The sequence below is a fragment of the Mesocricetus auratus genome, unplaced genomic scaffold (genome assembly GCF_017639785.1).
Source record: "Mesocricetus auratus isolate SY011 unplaced genomic scaffold, BCM_Maur_2.0 Super-Scaffold_100676, whole genome shotgun sequence".
In the NCBI taxonomy this organism is placed as follows: Eukaryota; Metazoa; Chordata; class Mammalia; order Rodentia; family Cricetidae; genus Mesocricetus; species Mesocricetus auratus.
The window spans coordinates 86219756-86237945 of NW_024429266.1; the positions used below are offsets into that span (position 1 = coordinate 86219756).

Genomic DNA, 18190 nt, shown 5'->3' on the forward strand with positions numbered 1-18190 from the left:
TGAACCTAGGTCCTCTAGAAGAGCAGCCAGTGAGTGCTCTTAGCCACTGGGCTGTCTTTTCAGCTCTGGGTTCTCTATTCTGTTGTATCGGTCTGTGTGTCTGTTTTGGGTCAGTACGAGCTGTTTTGTTACTCCGGTATTATTTGAGGTCAGATATTTTAGATCCCCAACCTTGCTCTTTCTTCTTACGATTGCTGTGGTTATTGGAGGTCTCTGTATGTTCATATGAACTTTAGGGTTGTTTGTTTCTGTGAGGGGTGTTATTGGGATGTTTTGTTTGTTTTGTAGACTGGTTTCCTCTTTGTTAGCCCTGGCTGTCCTGGAACTACTCTATAGACCAGGCTGACCTCGAACTCACAGAGATCCACCTGCCTCTACTTCCCAAGTGCTGAGATTAAGCTTGTGAGCCATCACCACCCAACTATCCCTACCCACCCCCAGCCCCCAGATAGAGTTTCTCTTTGTATCTGGCTGTCCTGGAACTCTGTAGAGCAGACTGGCCTCGAACTCACAGAGCTCTGCCTGCCTCTGCTGGGACTAAAGGTGTGCACCAACACTACCTGGCCGAGTCTGGTCTTTCAAGTGTAGACCACCATTTGCAAATATGGATAATCTGACCTTTCCCCCACCTGTGCCCTTTTTATTCCTTACTCTGCTAGAGAACACAAACACTGTACTGGAGAAGTGTGGAGAGAGTGGACACGCCTGACTTTACAGCAAATCTTTTCACCTCTTCTCTGATTGCTGTAGTGTTGGCTGTGAGTCTGTCCTGTCTAACCTTTGTCTTGCTGTGATGGTATCTTTCTTTCCCAAATTCCTCCAGGCTTTTTAGTGTGAAATGATGTGGGACTCTGTCATAGGCTTTTTCCTGTGTATGTGGAGATGTCTGTTTCATTTTTGTCCCTGATTAGATTTATGTGCCTTGTGTGTTTTACTTATTGATTTCTGTTTGGTGAAGGGGAATTCTTGAAATGAAACTGACGGAATCTTGGTGTGTGATCTCTTTAATATTTTGCTGAATTTGGTTTGAAGGCATTTTAATTCATTAAATTACACTGGTGGGGGTCAAACACAGGGCGTCACTTGCTCTGATTTCCCAGTGGTTTGGTATTGTATTGAGAACATCTACATTCATCCAGAGGACTGGGCGATAGCTTTTTCTCATTTTCTTTGTTCTTATATCTGACTTGGTTTTGGTATGAGTAACCTTGTTTTGTGGAATGAGATTTGTGTTTCTTCCCTCTCTACTTTCAGGAATAGTTTGGGGACAGGTGTTCTTTCTCTTCCTCCGCATCCCTCGTCGTTTCTCCTAACTCTCTGTGGTGGTTTGAATAGGTTTGACCCCTGAGCACCTGTGTGTTTCAGTGCCCTGTGTGTTTCAGTGCTTGACCCATAGGGAGTGTCGCTATTAGGAAGTGTGGCCTTGTTGGAGTAGGCATGGCCATATTGGAGGAAGTGTGTCACTGTGGGGTGGGCTTTACAGTCTCGTATATGTTCAAGCTGTGCCCAGTGTGACAGTTCACTCCCTGCTGCCTGTGGATCAAGGTGTAGCGCCCTCAGCTTTCTCCAGCACTATGTCTGCCCACATGCCGCTGTCTCCTGCCATGAGGATAATGGACTAAACCTCTGAACTCTAAGCCCGACCCAGTTAATTGTTTCCCTTTGTAAGAGTTTCCGTGGTCATGGTGCCTCTTCACATCAATAGAAACCCTAACTAAGACACTCTTTGTTGCCTTTTGCGGGGTGGTGGTGGTACAGGGTACCATGTCTTATCTCACCTCTAACTTGCTAAGCCAAAGGTGACCACAAACTTGAGATGATCCTGCTTGTACCCTCCAATCAATGATGCCGCTTCACCTGGGGGTGAGGATGCAGCACAGGCTCTGAGCATCCTAGGCAAATGCTCTACCATCTCCGGCCACCTTTTGCTGAAGACTGGGCCCAGTACCTCCTACATTCTAGGCAAGCATTTTACCGTCTAGCTGTATCCCCAATCCCTAGTTGTTTTTTCACACACACCCGTCCATCCGTCCCCTCCCCATCCCAGTGCTTTGCAACTTCTCTCTGAAGGTCTGCTAGAGTTCAGAGCGACTGTCTGCTTCTGCGCATCGGTCGCTTTGTTCAGAAAATGTTGCTACTCCAGCCTTGTTGTTTGTTATGGCTGTGGCGTTCTGCAATATGTTCTTTAGTCCTAGCCTTCCTGTAGGAAGAGTCTCTGTCAGATGACCTTTTGCTCTGCAGGCTGGAGAGACCTATGGGTTTCTTTTGCTGCTGGGACTACAAGTCTGTTGTTGTCAGGGCCTCCAGGCCCTGGCTTATCTTGTGCTTGTGGCTTCTGGTTCCCTTCCCTCTGAGCAACTGGAGTTGGAGTCACATATTTTTCCCTATTTGTCTCTGTCACTTTGTCACCTATTTGTTTGTTGCTATGTAGAATGTACAGAGATCTGCCTGCCTCTCTGTCTCCCAAATGCTGGGGTTACAGGCTTGTTCCACCATGCCTGACTCTGTGTCTACTTATTAAGACTTGTATTTCCTAGGAGAGAGAGAGACAGAGAGACAGAGAGACAGAGAGAGAGAGAGAGAGAGAGAGAGAGAGAGAGAGAGAGAGACAGAGAGACAGAGAGACAGAGAGACAGAGAGAGAGGACTCAAAGGTTAAGACCATCTGTAACTCCAGGGGATCGGATGCCCTCTTCTGGCTCCATGGGCACCAGGTACACATGGTACATAGACATATATCCAGGCAAAACACTCATACACATAGTATAAATACGTGAATAAAAACGTAGAAAAGACTCATTTCCTACTCATGTACTTGTTTTCTCTCCTCTGCATTGTGTTTCACTTTGCTGAATTATGTCCTTTTTAAAATATTTTTCCATAAAATGTGTTGATGGTAAATGCTCTAAATCTTTGCACTACTTAAAATGTGTCTGTCATCATATGTGTTGTTAGTTTGAGTCTTTAGAGAATTTATCAGAATGTCTCTGTGTGAGATCTACATCAGTAAACTGCTGTGTATCTTTGGTGACAATTCCACTCATCTCTGGGGATTTCTTCTAAGGTGCCTATTTAGAGAAATCTGTGACGTGTAGTCTATTTGTTAATTTTTTTGTTTGGAAACAGGGTTTCACTGTATAGCCCAGGCTGACTGCCAACCCACGTAGCCCACGCTGGCCTCTAGCTCATCTACTGGGAACTGGGAAAAAGTGTGTTACTGTACCTGGCTTCTGATGCAAGCCTGTCCTTGTGAGCCTCGTGTTCTCCCTTCAAATCAATTCTAAGGCCCTGTCAGGTGTCATGGTTGTCACCGTGCCTGCCTGGAGTCTAGCTAGGAACTTGGGAGGCGGAGGCAGGAGGATTAGGAGTTCAAGCTGACCTGAGGTACATAAGACACCATCAAAAAAATAAAAATCTGAGGCCCACCCTGTCTCATGTGAGACAGCCCTATCCCCTGTCCTCGGTGACACTTCTCGGTTCTCTCTAGACTGCTTCTGTTGCTTGATTAGAGTTGGCATAAAATCTATTTTCTGTCAGCGCATTAAAGTAATATACTTGCATCTCTAAGGTTATTTTCCTCTTGCTGCTTTATAATGTTTTTATTTTTGTGAATGACATTTTATAATTAGCAGTTACAGCAAGTTTGTGTCTCATTAGCCAGATTATTATCAACTGTAAATATTACAAAGTTTTATTAGTTGACAAGTTAATTATGTTTTATGGTATGCATTTTCTTATTGATCTGTTCTTTTGGATGTTAATGGTTTCTATTTTTCTAAACAGCAAGTACTATGTTCCTACTTCAAAATTTATGTCACGTTGCTTATTGATCACCAAATGAGGCATTCTAGTAATTGGGCAATTCCTATGTTTTTTTTTTTCCCAAGGCTTTATGCTGGCTTTGCTTTTATAATTATGTGACATGATTTATGGGTTGGAAAACTACATACTCACATTTTATGTTTTCATGAGCAGTTGAACGAAAGCCATTTTTATAATTAGTGTAGCTAGTCTCAAATTTTCCACAGATGATCTTTTCTGTTTTCTTCTCTTTCATGAGATGAGGTCTCAGTATGTAGTCTGGAACTCTCGGTGTAGACTAGGCTGGCCTCACACTTGGCACAGTCCTCTTGCCCCATCTCCCCAGGTGTGTGTCCCTGGTTCTCTTTGTCAAGAGAGTCAGTCTTCTGAGGCTGGGGGATGCAGGTGAGTTGGAAAGTGCTTATCCAGGCTGCACGAAGCCTTAGCTTTAATCACCAGCACCTCAGAGAGGAGATACATGCCCATATCCCCCTTCCCTGCTGCACAGGTCAAGAGAGTAGGGAATGGGAAGGTTTAAGGTCATCCTCAGCTACTTAGCAAGTTTGAAGTCAGTCTGGGCTATGGCAGACCCCGTCTCAACAAACAGAAAAGAAAACAATAACAAAGAAAAAAAATATATATATTTTGGTTTTTTCGAGACAGGGTTTCTCTGTGGCTTTGGAGGCTGTCCTGGAACTAACTCTTGTAGACCAGCCCGGCCTCGAACTCACAGAGATCCGCCTGCCTCTGCCTCCCAAGTGCTGGGATTAAAGGCACACGCTACCAACGCCCGGCCAAAGAAAATATTTTTATTGAAGTCTATATTCTGCTTAGTCACTGTTCTGTTTCCGTGAAGAGACACCATGACCACCTCTTACAAAGGAAAACATTGAATTGGAGCTGGCTTCAGAGTTTTCGTCCCTGTCATCATGACAGAGGGCGTGGTGGCAGGCAGACATTGCTGGAGAAGTAGCTGAGCACCCCGTCCTCATCCCTAAACACGGGGCGAGGAGGGGAGGGGCCGGGAACCTGGCCCTGCCATGACTTTTTTGAAACCTGAAAGCCCACCCCCAGTGACACACTTCCTCCAACAAGGTCACACTCCTAACAGTTCTGCTTCCTGGTGACTAAGCATTCAAATGAGCCTATAGGGGCCATCTTTATCCAAACCATCACAATGATATTTTCCCCAGTGAATCCTGCCCCCCCTTTTCTTTTTAAATAGAGCTGGTTTTGAACTCACACTCACAATCCTGCCTTTGTCTAGTGCTGAGATTACAAATGTGTCATTGCACATGACTACTTCAGTAAGTTCTCTATATTCTGACTACTACTTAAAACTTTGGTGTTTTGTTTTGACCTTCTGAGGAAGAATTGAGGATGGATTGAGGGCCTTGTGCACCCTAGGTGTGTACCTCTGTGTGTGTGTGTGTGTGTGTGTGTGTGTGTGTGTGTGAGGGGGGAGGGAGGGAGAATGTGTGTGTGTGTGTGCCTGTGTGTATGAGTGTGTGCGCGTGTGTGAGTGTGTATGTCTGTGTGCGAGAGTATGTGTACCTGTATGTATGAGTGTGTGTGTACCTGTGTGTGTGTGTACCTGTATGTGCGTGAGAGAGAGAGAATGTGTGTGTGTGTCTGTGTGTGAGAGTATGTGTTCCTGTATGTATGAGTGTGTGTGTGAGAGTATGTGTACCCGTATGTATGATCGTGTGTGTGTGTGTGTGTGTGTGTGTGAGTGTGAGTGTGTGTGAGAGATACACACATAAAGTGTTGAGGACTTTTTTGAATCTTGGTCCTCACTTCCTCTTTGAAGCAGGGTCTGATTTCTGTTGTATTTGGCAGACCAGCTGGCCAGCGAGCTTCAAGGGGTTCCCCTGGGTGCATTTCCCTGTACAGTCTGCACATCTGGGTCCTGGGGATTCAGATCAGGTTTTTGTGCAATGAAACAAGTGCTTTGACCCACTGAGCCCTCTTCCTAGCCCTTAACTAATTTCTTACCCTTTTAAAGGGCTTGCCAGTGCTTTCTGCTTCCCTCCCTATGTTCTGAGTCATAAGACACGGAAAATGGTAGCTTTGGCATCGGTTAGAGTCACTGCGAGAATGTCGCAGCCTGGGTTGGATTTTTCACTGGAGGTCAGCAGGCACCCATAGAGCCATTCAGGTGACTCAGCCATGCAGGTGGGAAATGGCCTTCTGAAGTCTGGAGGGCAGGTCTGGATGTCCTACCAGGAAGCTGACAATGCCTGTGTCCTTTTTGGCTTGTCCCAATTTGTCCCAGAGATGGCAGTTTAGAGCCCCTAGAATGTGTCCCCACACATCCTGCGTGGAGGTCGGAGGGCAACGTGTAAGAGTTCATCCTCTTCCATCCTGTGGGGAATGGGGATCCAGCTCAGGGCACTGGGCTTGGCTGAAAGGGCTGCTATCCACTGAGCCATCTCCCTGACCTTAGACTTCTGATCCTCCGGCCACCGCCTGCAGACTGCTGAGGTTACAGGCTTTGAGCATTTGCTAGGCAAGTAGTCTACAACTGAGCTACATCTCCAACCTCTAGGGTAACTCTTTTGAGACAGGGTCTCACTATGTAGCCTTGGCTGGACTACCTTTGCCTCCTGAGTGCTATGATTAAAGGTGTATGCTGTGATGCCTGGTCATAGGGCAATCCCCTCCCCCTTTTGAGACAGGGTCTCTCTGTACAGTTTTGGCTGTCCTAGTTTTCTCTATGTAGACCAGTCTAGCCTCGAACTTACAGGCCTCTGTGTGAGTACTAGGATTGAAGGTTCATAGGGCAACTCTCTTTGTTTTTTGATTTTTGAGGTAGCATTTCTCTGTGTAGTCTTGTCTCTCCTGGAACTCACTCTGTAGACCAGGCTGGCCTTGGATTCTCAGAGATCTGCTTGCCTCTGCCTCCTGAGTGCTGGGAATAAGGTTTGTAACATTACCACCTGGCTCATAGGGTAACTCTTAATAGTTTATTTTTCTTTTAACTTTTTGGTGACTGAGTAGCCCATTATATGAATATAATGGCTTGTCCATTCATCTATAGATGGACATTGCCTTTCTTTTGTGTCAAAGCCAAATAGCTTTTTACATGATATGGTAATTTTACCTTGAAGTCCTTTGTGTGTGTTGGGGGTGGGGATACATGTGCATGCATGTGATCACAGGACAACTTTGTGGAGTTGATTCTCTCCATCCACACTTTTACATGGGTTCTGGGAATTAAACTCAAAGTATCAGGCTTGTCTAGCAAGCACCTTTACATGCTAAACCATCTCAGTGGCTCTGCTTTTTGTTTTTGTTTTTTTTGAAATTGGTTTTCACTCTGTAGCCCATGCTGGTCTCAAACTCACAGTTCTCCTACCTCAGGGTTCTGAGTGCTGGACTTTCAGATGTGTGCCACCCAGTCTGTTTCATTTTTAATTTTTGAAAGACACTGCAAGCTGTTTGTGGGAGTGATTTTTATCATCGTACATTTATTCCCACTGGCAGCGGAAGCAAGTTCTAAGTTCCTTCACAAGTTGGCCAGCATTTAGTATGGTCATTTTACAGTTTTAGGTATTTAAAAAAAGTATACTTAAGAGGCAGGGTTTCTGGTCTGTAGAGATAGCTCAGCAATTAAGAGCACTTGCTGTTCTAGCAGACCCAGGTTTGGTACCCAACACCCACACGGTGGCTCACAACCACTTGTATCTCCAGTTCCAGGGGATGAGATGTTCTCTTTTGGTCTCTGAGTGTACCAGGCATGCATGTGGTATGCACGCGCACGTGCGCACGCGCGCACGCGCACACACACACACACACACCTGCAGCACGCACACACGCATGTATGCATACATACAAGCAAATACTCATACATATTGGAAGGGACACATACTCTGTATGTTGCCTAAGCTGGCCTTGAACCCCTGGATTCAAGCAGTCCTCCCTTGTACAACTGTGTCCCATGACTGTGGACAGCGCTGTATTCCTGTAAGTCATTTGAACCTTGGTCCCGGGATGCAGTTATTTTGATTGTCTTGTTGCTGCTTTGTAAGCAGGTACAGAGCTGTATCTGCCTAGGGCTTAATTCCCCTTTTCTGTTTTTTCTGCCCAGCGCACTGTGCATGGTGTCTATTTCCAGTGTTCAGTTGGTGAACATGTTTGTCACAGCCCCGTGTGAGTTCAGGCATAGTTCCTCTCTCAGTCCCTCCAGCGGTTGCTGACCTGGCTTCTGGTATTTTCTGCACACGTGTGCTCCTGGAGGATGTTCCGCAGGCCTCCAGGGTCCCTCCTCTCTGGAGCTCTGTTTCTGGGTTGTTTTCCTCTTTTGGGGGCAACCTGCCTGCCTCTCTTCCCCTCCCTGTCGTATTTAAAGCTTTTACTTTTTATCTGTGGGTGTTTTGCCTGCATATAAGTTTGTGCAACATGTGCATACAATGCCTGTGGAGACCAGAGGAGGGTGTAGGAGTTACAGATGGTTGTGAATTCTATGTGGTTGCTGGGAATGGAACATAGGTCCTCTGGAAGAGCAGCCAGTGGTCCTAATCTCTGAGCCATCTCTCCGACCCCATCCCCCAGCCCCTTCTGTTAGATGTTGAGCAAGGCGAGGGTCAGGTTACCCTCACTCTTTCCTGTGTCCCAGGGATCTCCCCGCATCATTGATTGTCAAATGTCCAGTGGCCCAGTGTTGGAAGAAGTGATGCTTTTTGTTTTGTGTTCATTAATTATTCTGTTTCTGGTAGTCAGATATATCTGGCCTCTGTTACTTCCATTTGTCTAGAGGCAGAAGCAGTTGCATCTTAAAGACTTAAATTGCTGTATAAAATGCAGTACATGGGCAAAATGTGTAACGCTGAATTTTCACAGGTGTGTATGTGTTATATTACAGCCGTCCACAGCAAGCTGGAGACTCCCCTCCCTCCCTCCCTCCCTCCCTCCCTCCCTCCCTCCCTCCCTCCCTCCCTCCCTCCTTCCCTCCTCCCTCCTTCTCCTCTTTCTTTTTCCTTTTTTTTTTTTTTTGACAGACCCTGTCTATGTAGTCTTGGCTGTCCTGGAACTCATTATGTAGACCAGGCTGGCTTCCAACTCATGGCAATCCTCCCGCCTCTGCTTCACTATGCTCTGCAGGCTCTTGAATCTTCATCCTTAAGGTAGCACAGAATAGACTAGACCATGCTGCTGCATCTGGGTCATGTGAAGCCTAAGGTAACTAACTGGCTGCTCTCAGTTTTCACAGGACTGGAGGTTGTGTAAATGAGGTGACTGGGGTGTGGCCACAAACACAGGATTTTGTTAGTCGAGATAGGACTCAGGCCATCCTTCCCAGAGCTTGTGCTCTCCACTCTGGGAGGGCAGGGCCAGCCTCCTTCCTGCCTCCTTTTCCTTCAGGTGTTGGTCCACACAGGGATCCAGGGAAACCTCTGCTGCACTGCAAGCTATGCTGGTATCTTCACCTGGCTTCAGGATCTCCTCCATGTGTGTTCTTGCTGCCCCAGAAAGTGTGTTCCAAGCTCTTTCCTGAAATCCAGGGAGATAGGCAGAGGCAGGCAAACTTTCCTGTCTGTTTTTTATTTTTTACTTTTTTATTTTGAGGTCAGGTAGAAGGGAGAACATGGCTTCCATGGAAAAATATGGCCTGGTTGATGCTCAGATTTATAACCACTCAGGTTCAGTTTTTATCTGAATGGGGGCTGGCAATTCTGAGGATCTTCTTATCAAAATGGGAAGTTGTTTTCTTTTTAAATTTAAATTGTGATGTTTTTGGAGAATTTCACACATGAATATACTAGTTACATCATTTTCACCTCTACCTCTCACTTTCCCAACTCCTTCTTAAATTCATGACCTTTTTTGAAAAATCGTTTATTTACTTTTATTTTATATACATTGGTGCTTTGCCTCTAAGTATGTATGGGGGAATCAGATCCCCTGTGACTAGAGTTACAGACAGCTGTAAGCTGTCCTGTGGGTGCTGGGAATTGAACCCCAGTCCTCTGGAAGAACAACCAGTACTCTTAACCGTGAGCCATCTCTAAATTCATGACCTTTTAAAGCAATTATTATTGTTACACACACACACACACACATGCACGCACATGCACACACGCACGCACGCACGCACGCACACCTTGCTGAGTCTGATTTGTGTTGCCCATATGTACATATGTTTAGGGCTGGCTTCTCAACATTGAACTCTTCACAGCTGAGTATGGCTATTGACTGCTTTTCTCCCTTGGCGGTTTGTATAGTGTCTGCCAGTACTTTGGGAGCTAGCCCCCAGGGAGGAGGCTTCAAGGTCATAGCAGCTGGATTCTGCCAAGTCCTGTGACCAGAGTGTGTGTGGTGTCTTCAGCCATAGAGTCTTACCTTCAGGGTCTGGGAGGCAACCAACGCAGCAGCAATAGCCTGTATTGTGTTTTTTTTTCTGAGGGGGGTCTTTTGGACCACCCTGATTAACAAAGTGAGGTGTCCCTTTTCTGTCACTGGGATTTTTGTTTGTCTGTGGCTCCTGGGGGAGTATTTTCACCCTGTAATAATAAAACACCCCCCACTCTCTCACTCTCTTTGCATGTGTGTATACACACACACACACACACACACACACACACAATGTAGATATTATTAAGCTTATGGAAAAATAGTTTTTTCCAAACATTCTAGTGTTATCTGTTCCTCCTCCCCTCTCTTTCTGTATCACCCTTCTTTCTCCCTTACTTAAATATCTCCATTTTAAGTTCTTTTTTTAACATTTATTTATTTGTATGTGCCATGGTTCATGTGTGACGGTCAGGACAACTTTGTGGAGTTGGGTCCACATGTGGGTACTGGAAATTATAGTCCTGACAGCCCTGGAATTCACTGTGGCTGGTCTTGAATTCACAGAAATCTTTCCTGCCTCGGCATCTAGAGTGGTGGGCTTACAGGCACGTAGAACCACACTGTTGTGGTTTGAATAGGTATGGCCCCTTACACCCATGTGTCTGGGTGCTTGGCCCCTAAGGAGTGGTATTAATAGGAGTTATGGCCTTTCTGGAGTATGGTATGGCCCTATTATAGGAAGTGTGTCACATGCTTGGAGGTCTCGTGTATGCTTAAGCTACACCCAGTGTATAGACAGTTCTCTGCCTGCTGCCTGTGAATCAATATATAGAACTCTCAGCTCTTTCTGTAATACCATGCCTGCCTACATGCTGCTGTGCTTCCTGCCATGCCGATAGTGTACTAAACCTCTGAAACCATAAACCAGCCCAAACTAAATGCTGTCCTTTATAGGAATTGCCATGGTCGTGGTGTCTCTTCACATCAACAGAAATCCTAACTGAGACACACACGTATGCCTTTTTCTTGATTTTGTTCTGGGAAGAAATGTTCAGCTATGCTCAGGGAAGACAGTGTTGGTAGTAAATCCAGGAGCAGGATGCTCTGGGAGGAAGCTCTGGGAGGATGGTGCTGGAAGGAGGATGCTCTGGAAGGATGGTGCTGGGAGGAAGATGAGATAGTAGTGGTTAACTTTTGTCATCTTGACATAAACCTAGAGTTATCTGAGATGAGGGAATCATAACTGAGAAAAGACCTTGATTAAATAGGCTGGTGTCCCTTTTTCTTGATTAATGATTGATGGGAGAGGGTCCTGCCCTCTGTGGGCAGTGGCATCCCTGGGCAGGTGGTCTTGGGTATTATAAGAAAGTGGACTAAACAAGCCATGGAGAGTAGGCCAGGAAGCAGCACCCTCCATGGCGTCTGCATCAGCTCCTGCTCCAGGTTCCTGCCCTGCTTGAGTTCCTGTCCTGACTTCCCTTAGTCTGCCCCCTACCTCTCTGAGTTGCTGTTGCTCATGGTGTTCCATCACAGCAACTGAAATCCCAACTAAGACACTTCTAGTTTTTTTTTAAACTTTGTTTTTTAAGTTTCACAGTTTATAGCAAGTGGAAAGTTGCATGGCGGCATGCTATGGCTACAGCATTCCAGATGGACTTGGATTTATTATAAGACTGGGCAGCCTTTGCCAGATGCAGAGTTCTTTGAATAAATGCAAAGCAGAAATAGCTTAAATTTTTGATGGGATCCTAACTCGCTGGAGAACAAGTGATGAGTCATAGTAGCTCACTGTGTGAAAGGAACGTTTTCAGAGACAGGCTTCTTAGAGCAGGAAAGTGAAACACCTGTGCTCCAGCCAAGGGTTTTCTTTGCACGGTTGACTTCCTGTGCATTGCTTGGTCACTACCCACTCCCCTCGGTGGGGTCTGTGAGATCAGGAAAACGTTCAAAATGACACTGAGCTGGCATCCAGCTGCTTGCCAGTTCTCCCATGCACCTGCCACGGAGTTCTGCAGAGACTGGGTGGCCTGGGAGGGCTTCACTCTCCCCGCTAATGGGATGTGTGCTTGCCGTTTGTTTAAAAAATTGCTGGCAGAGCTGGGCGGTGGTGGCGCACGCCTTTAATCCTAGCACTCAGGAGGCAGAGGCAGGCGGATCTCTATGAGATCCAGGCTGGGCTGGTCCGACAGCCTCCAAAACAATACAGAGAAACCCTGTCTCGTAAAACCAAAAAAAAAAAAAAAAAAATTGCTGGCAGAACATGGTGGCACACGCCTTTCATTCCAGCACGATGGGAGCCCGTGGGGGCTATTCTTATTCAAACCAACACAGTCACACTCCACCTATTTTTGAGATGGGTCTCCCTGAAGTTGGTACTCATGGTTCAGACTGGACTGCTGTTTGGCAAGCTTTATCCATTTACATAAAATTTTAATGTGAAGTTCAATTTTTCTACTTGGTTTTCTTGTTTATGTTTTTGCATATAGTGGGTAAGATACCATTTCCTGGTCTAACAGGTCATGGGGATACCGGTTTTATTTTGATTCTTAGCTCTTACCATTTAGCCTTTTGGTGTGTATTTTGGGTTCATTTTGGTGTATTGTTTGAGGTGTGGAAGTCCACAGTCGGTTTATTCTCTTACAGATGGGTATCTAGTTGTCTCAGCACCATTTGCCAAAGGAAGTCTTGTCTGTTTTCCCTCTGAGGACTGGTCCTGGCTGCCTTGCTCAAAATCAGTCGCGTGTATGTTCAGGCTCTGCACTTTTAGCTGTCCTCTGTCCTCCCGTGTGTCCTAATTGGGTTCCACAGTCCCGATCAGTGTAGGGTTGCAATGTACCTTAAGTTTGTTCTTACTCAAGATTATTTTGGCTACTGTGCGTCCTTAAATGCCGGTATGAATGATCAGATCTATGTTAATTTTAGTGAAAAAGGCAGTTGGAATTGCATTAGGAATGGCTCTCACGTGTAAATCAACCTGGGAATTTACTGCCATTTCAAGTAGTGTTTGATCTTCCGACAGTGAACATGGGTTGTTTCTTACTCGATTTGGTCTTTGGCAGTGTTGTTTTAGGGTACAAGTTCTGCCATTTGTTAAATATATTTGTGGGTTTTTTTTTTTTGGTCTTATTATGTTTTTTTGTTGTTTTGAGACAGGGTTTCTCTGTGTAACAGGCTGTCCTGGAACTTGCTTTGTAGACCAGGATGGCCTTGAAGTCAACAAAGATTCACCTGCCTCTGTCTCCCAGTGCTGAGATTAAAGGTGTTTTCTACCACCACCTGGTGTTAAATGTATTGTTATCGTTGCTATTTCTTTGTGTTATTTTTTTTAAAGATTTATTTATTTATTACATATACAGTATTTTGCCTACATGCCAGAAGAGGGCACCCAATTGAATTGTAGATGGTTGTGAGCCACTATGTGGTTGCTGGGAATTGAACTCAGGACCTTTGGAAGAACAGTCAGTGCTCTTAACCTCTGAGCCATCTCTCCAGCCCCTCTTTGTGTTATTTTTGAGACAGGATCTTTCTGTGTACCTCAGGCTAGTCTCAAACTCAGTATGCAGTGAACTGGTATGATCTTTCTCCTGTCTGCTGTGTTGGGAGTACAGGGTGTGTTTCCATGCATCTGTGGTGATTTTCTGTGGTGGTTACGTTGTACTTGACAGCTTTTAGAACTTTCCAGCCTGTACCATGGATTGTATAAAAAAAGTAAGAGTTAAGAGATGGCAGGATCTTTCCGTGGGAAAAACACTTGCACACAAGCAGCCTAGGACCTGAACTTGATCCCCAGACCCCATAGCGGAAGGAGAAAACTCGCTCCCTCAAGTTGTCTTCTGACTTCCTCATCTTCCTCATGTGCACTGTGACATACACTCCTATTCTCTCTCTCTCTCTCTCTCTCTCTCTCTCTCTCTCTCTCTCTCTCTCTCTCTCTCTCTCTCTCTCTCTCTCTCTCTCTCACACACACACACACACACTTTTTTTTGTTGTTAAAAAAAGATTTTGTGTATGGGTGTTTTGCTCATGTATGCCTGGGCATGCTTCGTGCCCACAGAGGCTGGAAGGCCTTATATCAGATCTCCTGGAACTGACATTACAGGTGGTTGGGAAACACCATACGGGGACTGAGCATCAAATCTGGGTCTTCTGGAGGAGCAGGCACTGCTGTTAACCACTGAGCCATCTCCCCGTCTCCCTCAGCCCTCATGGGGGGGGGCAGGAGTAGTGGTGTGCGTTCCTTTAATCCCAACACTTGAGAGGCAAGGCAGGCAGGCAGATCTTTGTGGGTTTGAGGCCAGGCTGGTCTACAGAGTGAGTTCTAGGATAGCCAGAGCTACATAGTGAGACCCTGTCTTAAAAAAACCAAAACTAAAACAAATAAAATTTTAGTGGGTGTATAGCTCAGTGGTAGAGTGCTTGCTCAGGAGCTCAGATCCTGTGTTTTGTCCTCAGCACCAAAACCAAAAACAACAAAAAAAGCATTTGATAAACTAGGGAGGAGGAGTATCTTGAGTTTAAGGTCAGCCTGGACTATATAGTGAATTCCAGACCAGCTTCAGCTAGAAACATAACATATATATACAAATATACACACACGCATGCACGCATACAAACATTTACACAACACATATATACAAACACACACACACACACACACACACACACACACACACACACACACACACACACACACGAGGCAGAGGCAAGCAGATCTTTGTGGGTTCCTGGCCAACCTGGTCTACATAGAGAGTTCCAGGCCAGCCAGGGCTACATAGTAAGATCCTGTCTAAAAAAAAAAAAAAAAAAAAAAAAAAACGAGCCAAAAAGATACCCAAACCAAAACGACAATTAAAAAAGGTGAGGTTTGCCGTTGTTGCTATATGTATTGGTGCTCTTTGCTGTGTGGCTACCATTAGAATTCAGCTAGCCCTATCTTTTAGAACAACAATTTATCGAATTCCAGTTAGGGAAAGAGCGTGATTCTGTAAGTGGTGTTTGCTAACAGTGCCAGTGCAGCGGTAACTCCGCCGCTCCCCGCTAGTGAGAGTCATCAGCCCTGCACTGGGTGCTCCTTTTGGTGCTGTGCTTCTCTTTGTGTGAAAGAACATCCAGCGACCTTGACTTGCCTTGTTCTTTGTTTGAGCATGGTGAGTGTTATGATAAAGCTCGAGGGGGACCTTGCGTGGGGACCTTGGCCGGCAACGGTGATGGGGGGGGGGGGGGGGACGGACAAACAAATGCACCAGGCAGACAGAGCTTAGTGAGAAGTTTCATTAGAAAGGGAGGGGAGGGGAAGGAAAGAGAAAAGAGGGAGGGAGAGAGAGACAGACACACACAGAGAAAGAGAGAGAGAGAGAGAGAGAGAGAGAGGGAGGGAGGGAGAGGAGAGGAAAGGAGAGAAAGAGAGAGAGGAGAGGAGAGGGAGAGAGAGCGCCAGGCAGACAGAGCTTAGTGAGAAGTTTTATTAGAAGGGGGGGGGAGGGAAGGAAAGAGAAAAAGAGAGAGGACAGAAGAGGAGACAGGAAAAGTCCTCTTCAGGGAAGAGAGAGGGAAAGAGAGCGAGTGGCCGGGTCTTTCTTTTAAAGGGTCCTTTGCACCTGGGTGCAGACTACACAACCATGGAACTCTAAACTGACCAGGGCACTGCCTGAGTGCATTCTGCCAGTGACAAGGGCAGACCAGCATGATGCCTGAATCCTTACAGTGAGACTTTTTCTTTTATTACACCGATACTCTGTATGTGTGTGTTGTGTATATTTCCGTGTCCACTTCGGCACATGTATGGGGGTCAGAGGACAATTTGGAGGCATCACTTTTCTCCTTCCATTGTGTGGGACCCAGGGATTGGAACTCGTGGTGTCAAGCTTCGTGGCACATACCGTTACCTCCTGAGCCCACTTGCCTGCCCGCTCCTAGGTCAGGCTTGTTTTCAATTCAGATCTTTAAAAACCCGAAATTAGGGAAGACAGCAGGTCCTCTTGCAATTAGAAAAAGACTTGTGGGATATTGTGTTTGATAAAATGACCTCTATGGTCCTGGGCCCGGAAATAAGAACTGTGACAATTAGATATGCTGCTGTCAGTCTGCGTGACACCTCTGGTCTCAGAGTTAAGGGTTTGGCGTGAAGCCAGATGCCCCAAGTTCACTCTGGAGCTGTGCTTCCTGCGTGAAGAGCAGCAGCCCTCTTCCTGTTCCCTGAGCCTCACTCTGAGTCACTGCACTCCCACACTCCCGCTATCCCCCAGAGCCACACGGCCGCTCCAGGTGAGGCTGTGAGGGACCTGGGAGCCTCAGAGGAGTTTTTTTTTTTTAAGTTGTGTGGCTCAAATTAATCAGAATTATGTCTGTAAATGTTATTAGTGTCTCTTTCTCTTTAAAGCTGTTAAATGTAATGTCAAAAAAGTTCTTGCAGCCGCTGACCAACTCTCCAGCCACTGCCCGCTCACTTGCTCACTTATTTATTCATTTTAAGACTGGTCTCACTGTGTAGTACTGGCTCACCTTGAATTTACTCTCTCGCCCAGGTGGTCTTGAATTGGCGATCCTCCTGCCTCAGCTTCTGAAGCGCTGGGCTCACAGGTGTGTACCAGCATGTCCAGTTCTGCCGTTTTAACAGTGGTGTTTATCTTCTTCCTTGGCAGCCCAGAGGACTTAATTTTAGGGCTGGGATTGCAATGAAAAGTTTACTGTGAAGTTCAAAAGTGATTAGCATGAAGAAGTCATCGGATGATGAAATGCTAATTTGACCTGTCCGTTCGTTCTGTTTGAATATCCCCAAAGGCGACATGGGTTGTAATAATGGTTTCTTTGGGTTTTGTTTGTATAGAAGAGACAGAGGAAGAGACGGAGATGACGGTTGAGGCTGACTTGACTGAGAAGCAGAAGCATCAGCTGAAACATAGGGAGCTCTTTCTGTCCCGCCAGTATGAATCCCTTCCTGCAACACACATCAGGTGAGACCTTTAGAAGTTGCCCTAACGTTCCCAGACACACTGTGACCAAAGCCTAGACCGAAGCCTTCTTAGAAGCCCATGGAAAACTCTTCAAGGTCCTGCTCAGGTTGGCGCCCTGCAAACTTCATCCTAGGGTTTGATCTTGGGACTTACTGTGTGCATTGGCATACAGAAGTCCTGAGTCTCAGTGATGAGGCATCTTTTTGTTACTTCATCACTGAGAGTGTATCTGAGTGTCTGTTAGCGTCACACACAGCCGCGTCTAGTTAGCAAACTTGTTTGACTCCAGCCCTTGAAGGATATGTGGCTTTTTATTTTCTTGGGAGTACCTCTGGGGTGAAAACCTTGCTCTTTATTTCCTTATGACTGGCATCAACCCCGTGTATTTGCTTAGTTTAAAACTCTAACAGGGGCCTTTAATCCCAGCACTTGGGAGGCAGAGGCAGGCGGATCTCTGTGAGTTCGAGGCCAGCCTGGTCTACAAGAGCTAGTTCCAGGACAGCCTCAAAAGCCTCAGAGAAACACTGCCTCAAAAATCAAAAAACAAACAAACAAACAAACAAAAAAACTCTAACAGATGTGTTTTTGTTAGAAATCAAAGCCTTGCACATGCTAGGCAAGTGCTCTACCACCGAGCTGGGCTCACGACCTTAGCTCTGTGCGATGGTGGGATCCAGTCCTTACTTTATAATCTGGAGGATTGTGCTGGGGTGGTGGTGGTCTTTTTTATTTACTGGTAGGATGGATGCAGAGCTGGATGTGGTAGCAAATGATTCTAGGAAAGTTGAGCACTTGCTGTAGTTCTCCAGAGGGTTAATATTTGTTGTGTGACTCAAGTCCTCTTCTAGGAAATGTGATCAGGCCAGGTAATGTGAAAGTCTTTTCACCTATCAGGCTATTTCCAGAGAGAAAACTAAATATGAAAGCATACTGAGAGCTTATTTTATTTAAATTTTTATTAGTATATATTAATTCTACGCAATAATGGTTTCTCATACATTATTTTTGACCTGTGCATTTTTTTTTGAGCAAGGTCCCCTATAACTGAAGCTGGTCTTTAAGTTACCATGTAGCTGAAGCTGGCCCTTACCTCCTGATCCTCCTGCCTCTACCTTCTAGGTAGTGGGGATTATTGGCATTCAT

The 18190-nt window shown here is 45.8% G+C and overlaps 1 protein-coding gene across 7 annotated transcripts in view; it reads left to right on the forward strand.

The window, feature by feature from the left end:
- Mta3 (metastasis associated 1 family member 3) overlaps positions 1-18190 on the forward strand; it is a 119443-nt gene that overhangs the window by 12686 nt on the left and 88567 nt on the right. For 6 of the 7 annotated variants that reach the window (XM_040737223.1, XM_040737217.1, XM_040737219.1 and 3 more), the window contains exon 4: positions 16921-17047. In XM_040737223.1, coding sequence (XP_040593157.1) covers positions 16921-17047 — 127 coding nt within the window. Of the gene's footprint in view, positions 1-15778; positions 15798-16920; positions 17048-18190 lie in introns of those variants that run through there. The other variant, XM_040737222.1, reaches the window with a different exon arrangement.